Source organism: Siphateles boraxobius, unplaced genomic scaffold (assembly GCF_051911475.1).
Source record: "Siphateles boraxobius isolate OS27281-9 unplaced genomic scaffold, OSU_SipBor_1 18, whole genome shotgun sequence".
Lineage (NCBI taxonomy): Eukaryota > Metazoa > Chordata > Actinopteri > Cypriniformes > Leuciscidae > Siphateles > Siphateles boraxobius.
Window position 1 is genome coordinate 33,149 of NW_027508788.1, and position 10,671 is coordinate 43,819.

A 10,671-nucleotide genomic window follows, 5' to 3' on the forward strand; every position below is an offset into this window, starting at 1 on the left:
AAAATTGCGGGGGAAAGTGGAGTATAATACAAAAAATAGTAATTTAACTTATAGTAGCGTTGTTTTTTCACTTATATAAAACATAAAATATCTGTATGACATGCATGAAATACAAGTAATAAAAAAAAACTTATATTTTGGGGAAGTGTGTGTGTGTGTGTGTGTGTGTGTGTGTGTGTGTGTGTGTGTGTGTGTGTGTGTGTGTGTGTGTGTGTGTGTGTGTGTGTGTGTGTGTGTGTCGATTCAGTGTACATTTCTGTTTTTGTTTTAGCTCGACCAAATGCAATCAAACAGAGCACTTTTCTTCCATGCAATTTTTATTTGTTAGCAAGCTGTTTTATACATACTGGGCGTTCCTTACAAACATTAAAGTTTGACATCAATAACATCATTGTAGAAGTTGTCTAGTGCTTTGTCTTTTTTTTCATGGGGTAGAATTTCAGACTAATTACATTTCACACGGCCTTCAAAAACAACATTCACAGACGTTTCTGGCTATCAAACAAAAGTAATCCATCAAAACCAAAGACAAATGCAACATTTAAATACTGAAAAAAATGGCAGGAACAAGCAAGGCATGCATTTGATAATCACAATAGTGTTTTGCACAACAGCCTCCACCAATATATTTGAATTAATTATTAAAATCCCCATTAGGAATACATTCAGAATAAAGGCAGTTTGGGGCATTAGACATATATTTAAAAATGTACAATAAATTCCACACAATCTTTGTCCTCCCTATTTGAAGTCCAGTTCTACTTGTTGAGATATTTGGCCACTGAATGGTAGGCAAGCAGGATCTCCTTGTCTTTGGGGCAGGTGAGGTGGAACACATCTTCCTTGTACGCTTTGTCCAAGTACTTTGTCAGGCCTTTTAGCTCTCTAGGGATCTCAAAACCACGGTACTTCTTGCAAACTACCTACAAAGTCAACAAAATATTTTGATTTAAAATAGATGAAGTTTAATTGAAAACTGTTAGTGTAGAGGAAGTGATTTCACTTACAGTAAACAGCAGTACACTGTATGAGCAGTACAATATACAAATTACTGCATTGCTGTCTAAATGAGAAAAAGATTAGTAACCTTGACAATGTTCAATTTTGGAAGCAGGTTGCAGTCAGCAAGAGAGAGCGAATTTCCATCCAGGTAATGTCTTGGGGATTGGGATGAATCTGGATTCTGGTCGAGTTCATGAGGAAGGGGAGTCAACAGGTACTGATCCAACTTCATCAAACTCCTTAGAAATTTCTTCTCCAGCACTGAAATGCACACAACCATTAAGGTGTTGATATTCAAATGCAAATATTCAATGTTGTATCATCTATTTATCTGTTCATCCATCTGTCCACCCAGCCATCCATTCACCATCTATCTATGTCTTATATCAATTTTGAAGTGACAACCCCCATATTTCAAACACAAAAAATGACATAAGCTAATTTCTTAGTTTACCCGCCTTCTGATCAGATACAGACTTCACTTTTCACTGGCCAAAAAACTTTAGAGAAGGGTGACCCTTACTGTCATTGAGCCCAGGATTGGGATTTTTGATGTAAGCCGAGAATTTGTGAAAGATGTCATCTCCAGCCGTGTTAGACTCCTTATAGCGGCAGCATAACTTGGGATAGCTGCAATGCAAAAATGGTGCAAAACTTTATATTTCATGTCCTAAGGGGTTGAATTTGTAGTGGAACAAATTTTGCCATTTTGTACAAACAGTAAGATACATTTTCTTTCAGGAATTCTTCTATACAGTATTTTAGGAGCAAATTTGACCAGTGTTGGGGGTAACGCATTAAAAGTAACACAAGGTACGTAATTAGATTACTTTTGTTAAGTAACTATTTACTATTTACGTAACACATTACTTTCCTACTTCCCACTTCTGAAGTCGTGATTACTCATCGAATACTCATCGTATTCAAATTATGACTTGAGAGGGCCTTCATGTCCAATTTTTAACTAAGAAACTAGTGTTTACAATAATTTCGACAGCACGTGAAGGCAGCGTGAGTGCAGACGCATTGTGTGCGCTGTGTGAACGTGATGGTTATTGCAGTTCTTGACTAAACGTGAGCATTTACTCATCTCACTTGCAAAAAAACAGATTCAGTATTCCTCAACATGAATAGTGAAATGCAAACTCAGAATGTTACACAAACCTGCAAAAATAAAATGTTAATATACAAATAATTTACAACACACTTTATTACTTTATGTATTTAATCTCACTTTATTAGCCAATGTCTTTGCTCCTGACCTTTGATTATCCAATTCAACCATACGAATAAGCAAAAATTACTTTAGATAAACATCACATTTGTGTTTAATTTTTTTGCTATTATTGCTAATGAGAGTGTTAAACTTTCTTCTCCATCATTTTCTTCTGCAGTTCAGATATTGGCAGCACAGCTGAAAAGTTTAGTTTGAGCTGCGCCCTCTACTGTACAGGCGTACATTTGCATTTCCTTCGAACTGAGGCTTATTCATTTCACTTTTTGTGTGAAAGTGCCTTAACATTTGCAATAAATATATAACCTTTGTTTATTATTATTACAAAACAAACAAACAAGCCCAGCTCAGTTGATTAAATTAAGCATTACTTTCCCTGTTAAAGTAACTAAGTAAAGCAATTAGTTACTTTTTTAGGGAGCAACAGAATATTGTAATGCATTACTTTTAAAAGTAATGCATCACTGTATTTGACAAGCAAAATTCTTGACATCTTTGGACCAGTGGTATGAATGCATACTCACTGTGGGGGTGCAAGGATCTCTTCCAGAAACTCTTCGATCTTGTTGGTGTCAGTACGGACCTCTTCATTATAGATGAGGAAAGGGGGCTGAGAACCTGGAGCCAGGTCCTTTAGTATCTCTGGAGCTCTAGAAAGAAAGAAAACATAAATAAAACAACAGATTTTGTTATAGTAATGAAACATTTTTAGGGATTAGACTATTGGATCAATTGTAATGTGTTTCCCTTCCTACAAAGCAAAAATCATTTTATAAGATTTTAGGATGTGCCCTGAATAGAAAAACTGAGCCATATGAAATGTTATCAATTCAATATTAACCTAGAGGGAATGTTATTTCTCAGTTTGTACTATACACTTTGTCTCCAAAGGTTCCTTAAGATAAATTAAAATAGAGAATGAGACAAATGACACACAGTAAGAGTACATAGCTAAAAAAAATAATATATATATATTATGTGGATAAAAGCTCAGATCATTTTCTAAAACTCTAGAGGAGATGTGTGATACTACTAGGTTGTATTTCTTCAAGAAAAAGGAAAGATCTTCAATTGCACTCCACTTAATCTCATTGTTGACTAGAAGAAACAATTAAATGAAAGATTCCATTGTGATTTATTTCCCCCCCAAAGGAACGGAACCTAAGAAGAACGGTTATCCTGATGTTGGCATCTCTCACCTCTTCATGTCCACTGTGGTGAGGGTGAAATTGGCTCCTTTCAGCCAGAGTATCATGAAGAGCCGCTGACAAAACGGGCAGTTACCAACACTTTCACCATCATCGCTTGCCTAAAGACGACATTCAGTAAGTAACGTGTTAAAACACGAAGGAAATGATTTAATGTACAACAAGATACTTGGAATTACTTCCTGAAAAAGTACTAAAACATTAGCATCAAAATGTTCATGGTTCTGTTACTTAAAGTAATTTCACCCTTGTTCCGAAATATTTTTAGAGATCCTATCATTAGTCCTAAATTCAGCAAGACCAGTGAGGCCACAGATGCTGTTTTCAAACAATTGACAGGGTTATGTCAGGAATGATTGAAAGTACAACCAGCTTTTTGAGCAAGGATTAGATCGCAAGAGACACACATTTAGGTCTTACATCTTTAAGAAATGACAACAATTGTCAAATATGTGACATTTGGAACTAAGCAATTAAGATCTGACCTTGACAAAAAGTTCAATCTTTGCTGTTTCTGCCATCTCTGGTTCTCCTCTACCTCCTCCTCTTTCTTCGGTGTCTCAGTTGCCCAGGATCTCAGGAGAATGAGTTCAGTTTATATCAGTCCACTTCACCTTACACTATTTCTGTCTCCTATGATCTCTGAAAAATTTCACTGTATCGATGGCACTGAAAACAGCACTTTTCCTTCTTCCTCTGCCAACCGCAGTTTCTATCATTTCCTTTTAGAATCCAAACTCCTACCACACCCCATCGGTCTTGAGTGTTCAGAATACCAGCCCACTGGCCGAACCTGTCCAACCTGTATCTTCCTTCATTCTCTGCTGCTTTAGTCATTGTGAGTTTCTCCCTTAACTGCTCAGTGCTGTCCTACTCCCATCATTCTTCACCCACAAGTACAGTAATAATCTTTTTACCAAAACATAATAAATCTGTTATCATTTACACACTGTCACGTTGTTCCAAACACACATACCCCCGGTTTCACAGACAAGGCTTAAGCTAGTCCCAGTCTAAAATTGCATGTTTGAGCTGTTTTAACTAAAAGCAACCGGCACTGACATTGTTTTGTCTCGAGATGCACACCAGTAATGTTTTTTTCTAAAGCACCTTTATAAAAGCTACTTAAATGTCCTAATTGAACTAAGGCCTAATCCTGGCTTAAACTAAGCCCTGTCTGTCTGTCTGTCTGTGAAACCAGGCCATTATCTTTCACAGACCAAAGGAGGAGATGTTTGGCAGGACATTCACACTGCTCTTTTGCATACAATGAAAGTGTAGGGCAGCCAAATTTCAAAAATGACAAAACTGCACCATAAAAGGTAAAATTATACAAATTATTCATTCAACTCTCTGAGTTTCCCTCAAGCTGTACAATATTTCTGTGTGATAAGACTTAAATGTAAGATGTGGAAAAGAGCAGCACTAACATTCTGATAAACTTTGTGTAAATAAATAAGTGAGCAAATTACAACAGATTTTCATTTTTGGACTGGACTACCATGAAAATGTATAAGTGTCATAAATACTCTGTGGTTAAAAATAAAGGTTCTTTATTGGTGTTGATAGTTCCACAAAGAACCTTTAACATCCATGGAACCTTTCCATTGCACAAAAGGTTCTTTATAGAGGAAAAGGGTTCTTTAGATTATTTAAAAATTCTTCACACTAAGGCAAAAATGGTTCTTGAACTGTTCACTGTTCTTTGGGAAACCCAAAATGTTTTTTTCTACTATGGCATTGCTGTGAAACCTCTCTCTTGGAACCTTTACTTTTAAGAGTGTATGGTAACCATTTTGTGCCATGAAAACTGTAACGGTACTTTAATTTCCTGTAGCATCGATCAGTGTTGAAGTGCTTTGACCTTTGATCTGAGGAATGTGTGTGAGAATGAGAATACTCAGGACTGCAGAGTTATTTAAGTATGAGGTGTGACATCTAAACTCTGACTGTGTATGACAAATCATTAATTTGAATACCTACTGTTTCAAATTGTGTTGTATCTTGTAACCACACCAACATTTTTTTAAATATATAAACATGGCGACTCTTTAAAAATGCACATAAATCCTATATTTCCTTGAATACTGTGCCAGCATCCGATGGGTTGTAATTAATAAGAAAAATATGATAAAGAGATGAGGGTCCGTCACTCGTATTGGTAGCTGAAAGAATCATCACATGAACACTTAATGGGCAGGTAGTGTGTAGACTTTTGTGAATGACGGGCGTCCCAAGCACAACCTACTACATGTTAATACAGAGAATGAATGTAGGCTACTGAATCACCACACTGCCTTTGTTTAAAATAGTCTGAGTCATTTAACTATTAGTTATGAATTCCACTGAACCAGTTTTAATCTGGAAAAATAGGGTATCACCCCTTGCAATTACCAGGGTAATTATAGATGCCCAAACATTATAATCATATTGTCACAATTATAATGTATCATCATTTAGTATCAGTTAGTTAATAAGAACTGCTTTTAGATCTATGTTCAGTGATAGGCTAACTTCATTCTACATTCTGTTCTGTCACTCTATAGTGTAAAAAAACACACACACACACACACACACACACACACACACACACACACACACACACACACACACACACACACACACACACACACACACACACACACACACACACACACACACACACACACAAAACGAATCTGTTAAACTAATCAATTTTTGAGAAATCAACTGGAATCAACCTACAATGACTTAATTATAGCTGTATCTGCATATTATGAGAGGACATTTAAACAACACACAATACCTTTAATTGATGAGAATTAATATACCTCAATCAAATAATGAGAGTTCAAGGGTCAATTTGTGCACGCTTTCTTTGAAAAAGCACCACTGCCATCTAGGGTTAAGTTTGGGTTATGTAACTCTGAGGGACCGAAAGTAGACTATAAATTTCGGAGACAGACAACAGCAAAACCAAAATGAAAACGCACGTCGTTCCAGACCTGTATGATCTTCTTTCTCCTGTGGAGTAAAAAATAAGACATTTTGAATAATTTTTCAGCTGTTTTTGACATGTAATTAAAGTCAGCCGAGTCTAAAGTAACATTTGACTCTAATTGATGGACAAAATACACTTTTGTGTTCCACAGAAGAAATAATTTCACAGAGGTTTGCAATCCAATGAATGAGGATGAGTAAATGGCGACAGATATTTTGTGTGGACTACAATATTGCAACGTTCACCAAAAGGAACATGTTGGTCAACCAACATCCGCAGTTTGTTAAAGACATGCTGGGCTCAAGCTAATACTTTCAGCAGGTCTATGATGCAATGCTTGGTTAAGTGATTATAGATTGTGAAAACACTATTTAATCCGAATGACATGAAAGTTGAAAGTGTTTTATCTACTGTTTTCTTCCCTTTACTTTGTCTCTCTCTCTCTCTTTTCATGTTCTAGCAAGACTCTTTTAGCCAACATTATATGAGTTTACAAAAATGTTAAATGTATTATTGTATATATACAGTATCATAGCCTATATCATGAGTGATATCACTTGCATTTTTTTTATTCATATTTCTTACTTAAGAATATATTTCAACATTTCTTTTCTTGGGGGACGTTAGACAAACAGTTTTTGCAAGTCTATATATCACTTTTCACTTCTCTATTTAAAAAAAGGCACAAGTGGCAACCAAGAGAGGAAGGTGTGAGAGAGAAGTTTCAAAAGCACTCACTTCCTTTTCCTGTAGTGTGTGTTTAGTGCCTTCAATACAATTCCGGAGCCACAACCACACAACTGGCACTGATACATGCACTGATACATGCGGAATTGCGAAAAAGCTAATGCAACAAATTTCTTATTCGTCTTGCTCTTGTAACACACTTATAGCACACTTTATGGTGAAAGCAAAGCTCATCACATTTAAAAAAGAAAAAATGAAGAAGAACTTAGCAGCCAATTATTAGAAGGCAATACATCACATTCTACAGACTTGACTTGTAAATAATCAGATGTGGCATGTTAAAGTTAGATGCTTTAATTATCAAGGAGCCATGCAAAATGAGAGGGGAAGACGTGTGAAATGGTGGAAGAAGATATAACAGGAGTGCTCTCAACAGGAAGCTCTTCATAGTTTCCTATAAGTCATTTCGCAAATCTCTCCATCATTAAATTACAGCACAGGCCTCCACCAAACCTCCACATCACTTTCTTTCTCGAGGGACATGACAGCTGCGGTCTTCCTCACAAGACACGTTCCTCAAAGACACGGGTAAGAATTCTGCAGATCCTTTGATCTTTAACACGCTTATGTTTTTCTTTAGATCATCTGCATTTTTACACATAAGTGTTTGTCTTTTACATTCTTTTTATAATTTTTCTTACATTACTGAAAAGCATCAGCACAATCTTTTGTTCTTCTTTGCTGAAATGTGAGGATCAAGATAAAACAGAAAGTATTTTGGGCTGGTTATGTGACCTATAACAGCGGCCCATATGAGGCAACCTGCTTGACAAAAATTAAACAGCATTAATGTTAATGTTAATAACATGACAGGAGCATTTATCTTTATGTGAATGATTTAAAACATATTTCAGAATAGACTTTTGTTAAATAATTCTAAAACAAAATATTTAAAACCTTTTTTGGTCATTAAAATTAAGAACGAAATCACATACTCTCTTTAATAGGTATTATTTTGAATAAGTAATTACTTCACAACTCTTAAAAAGTATTTTTATATCTTCTATATAGTATGGATGTGTAGTATGAATTTAATCCGGACATACTATTCATGCTGTCATTATCATGTGACATACCAGCATCCCATGGCCTCCTGGGATAGTACACTTCAAAATCTCGCCAGAAGTAATTGGTCATCCGGATACTTTTTGCCTATTCATTTATGAGTACTGTTAATTCTGATATATTTCTTTTGTCACATAGGCCTTCTGTTTTTGCCTACTTAATAGTGGGGAAGTATAGTATGAAAGCGGCTCACGGCTTTGATATTTTAGCTTCATTACAAATATCACTATTTTGCTATTAATGCTACCTGGTGCAAACAGTGTCTACCACTATTTAAACTCTGTGTAAATAGCATAACTTTTTACCACTGAGTGTATATATCTGCTGCCTATTTTTTAATGAGTGCATTTCCTCCCACAGATGCCACTTTTAGCAAATAGATAATGTGTTATGTCCTGAAGTGCAAGTCTTAACTTTAACAGCACTTGCATTACAATTTCTTCAATAAAAGACAGAGAAAGCACAACAAAGATCCAGGGATTAGCTTGAGTGAAGAGACACTCTCTCTACTGGTCACTCTGCTTGTCATCATCATCAGAAAAAATATGTCATGGATCCTGTCGGATCCTGTCAAGTTCCTGCATAACGTCCAACAAAAACATAACAAAACAACAAACTAATGCCCAGTTCTGCTACTTCTACAGCATACTTATGGGCTCCAGCATAATATGGAGGTGGAGATGGATAAAGAAGCATCTTCGACCCCCCAAGACTCTCATTATTTTATTCCTGACCATCAGCTTCATCTACAGTTGGTTGTTAATGTTTGATAAACAACATCTCAAAGGCAGCAAGGACTCAGTCACAAACAATATCACCATCCTGTTGTGGCACTGGCCGTACGGTACCCGGTACAGCCTCACGGGGAACGTGTGTCTGAGGGACTACGGCATCTCTGGATGTGTGCTAGTGGACAATCGCACTCTCAGCGAGAGCGCCGATCTGGTAGTCTTTCATAACTTCGAGCTGAAGCTGCATAGAGTACACCTTCCAGTGCATCTCCACCGGCCCCCCAAACAGAGGTGGGTATGGCTTTCATTAGAAGCATTACAAAACAATGGAGACTTGTCACACTACAACAACCTTTTCAACCTCACCATGTCATATCACCCTCATGCTGACATCACTGTGCCCTATGGGAAGCTGTTACATAGGAAGAAACCAGGTCTAGACTTTGTTATCCCAAAAAACAAGAGTTATGAAGCCTGTTGGGTGGTTAGTAACTACCAAAAATGGCACAAGAGGAATGCGGTTTTCCAGGAGCTGAACAAATACCTCGACGTGCAACTGTATGGCCTTTTCGCCAAAAAAACACTACCAAAGGAGGCCCTGCTCCCAACGATTTCTAACTGTTATTTCTATCTAGCCTTTGAAAACACACAGTCTCCGCACTATATCACAGAGAAGCTGTGGAGAAACGCCTTCCAGGCCGGGACCGTACCTGTGGTGCTGGGGCCGCCACGCAGAGACTATGAAGCCGTGGCGCCTTCGAAATCCTTCATCCATGTGGATGATTTTAAATCTATTAAGGCCCTGGCTGAGTACCTGAGAGGCCTAACTAAAGATCCAAAGAAGTATAGGTCATATTTTACCTGGCGACATAACTATACAGTCAAACTATATACAGACTGGAGAGAGAGATTGTGCAATATCTGCCCCATCTTCGGACAATTGCCAACTCAAAAGGTTTATGAGGATCTGAAAGCTTTGACAAAATGGTAACGTAACAGGACATAGAGCATGTTTTTGCATTTAAAAATGCAAGAGGCAGGGCAGAACAATAAAAAACCCGTAGGCCTATGTATTTTTTTTAGGTTTGCATTTTCAGACCACTTGTTCGAAACAAGCGAGCGGAATGGTCAAAGACTTCGTCTTATGTTTAACGTTACATAGCAAAAATGCAAGACGCAGGAATGCATGGTCTACATGTATATTTTTTTAAAAGTTAAACTTCTTTTAACTTGAGCCCTGCGATTTTAGAACACTGTGTTGTTAGCAACACGCTCAAAGACGTAAACACAAAGGTCAAAAACGTCAATACAGCAAATGTTTAACAGAAAGACAATTGAAAAGTAGCGAACCAGAAAGCAAAAAATGCACAAAAACTCAGGGGAGTTTAATAAAAAATTAAATAAAAACGTTCAAGTCTAGACTCTTGAGACACATTTTTAAAAGTTGTACTCCTTTTAAGTCTTTTATCTGCGTTTTTAAAGCAAAAAAAGCGTTTTTTTTTATGGCGACACGCTGCAAAATATGCAAGACGTGAACTCTCCAAATCGCTGCAGCCTGTAGCGCGATGATAGGCTACTGCATTAACCCACGCCCGTCCCTTAAGTCATTTTGACTCGAAATAAATCTTTGAAAAAATAAAAAATAACAAAAATTGAATGTTCATCAGAGTGGTCCAAGACCTTGAGACTTTTGACACACTTGAA

At 37.0% G+C, this 10,671-nt stretch overlaps 2 protein-coding genes across 2 annotated transcripts; one reads left to right on the plus strand and one right to left on the minus strand.

The window, feature by feature from the left end:
• Positions 1-299: 299 nt before the first annotated feature.
• On the minus strand, positions 300-4,623 carry clic3 (chloride intracellular channel 3). The gene is made up of 6 exons (XM_077232723.1): positions 3,930-4,623; positions 3,436-3,545; positions 2,761-2,886; positions 1,526-1,632; positions 1,088-1,263; positions 300-923 (listed from the first exon to the last, which is right to left on the minus strand). Exons 1-6 carry the CDS (start codon positions 3,963-3,965, stop codon positions 759-761), a joined length of 720 nt encoding a protein of 239 aa, XP_077088838.1. The 5' UTR covers positions 3,966-4,623; the 3' UTR covers positions 300-758.
• Positions 4,624-7,515: 2,892 nt separating this feature from the next.
• fut7 (fucosyltransferase 7 (alpha (1,3) fucosyltransferase)) lies at positions 7,516-10,671 on the plus strand. The gene is made up of 2 exons (XM_077232722.1): positions 7,516-7,699; positions 8,881-10,671. The coding sequence occupies exons 1-2, from the start codon at positions 7,653-7,655 to the stop codon at positions 9,956-9,958; spliced, it is 1,125 nt and encodes a 374-aa protein (XP_077088837.1). The 5' UTR covers positions 7,516-7,652; the 3' UTR covers positions 9,959-10,671.

Bases quoted from the DNA above. Each gene is read 5' to 3' on its own strand.
- fut7 (XM_077232722.1), top strand. From the start codon at position 7,653: ATGACAGCTGCGGTCTTCCTCACAAGACACGTTCCTCAAAGACACGG. The intron at 7,700-8,880 runs GTAAGAATTCTG...CTACTTCTACAG, and splicing joins CACGTTCCTCAAAGACACGG to CATACTTATGGGCTCCAGCA.
- clic3 (XM_077232723.1), bottom strand. From the start codon at position 3,965: ATGGCAGAAACAGCAAAGATTGAACTTTTTGTCAAG. The intron at 3,546-3,929 runs GTCAGATCTTAA...TGTCGTCTTTAG, and splicing joins AGATTGAACTTTTTGTCAAG to GCAAGCGATGATGGTGAAAG. The intron at 924-1,087 runs GTTACTAATCTT...TTGACTTTGTAG, and splicing joins CAAAATTGAACATTGTCAAG to GTAGTTTGCAAGAAGTACCG.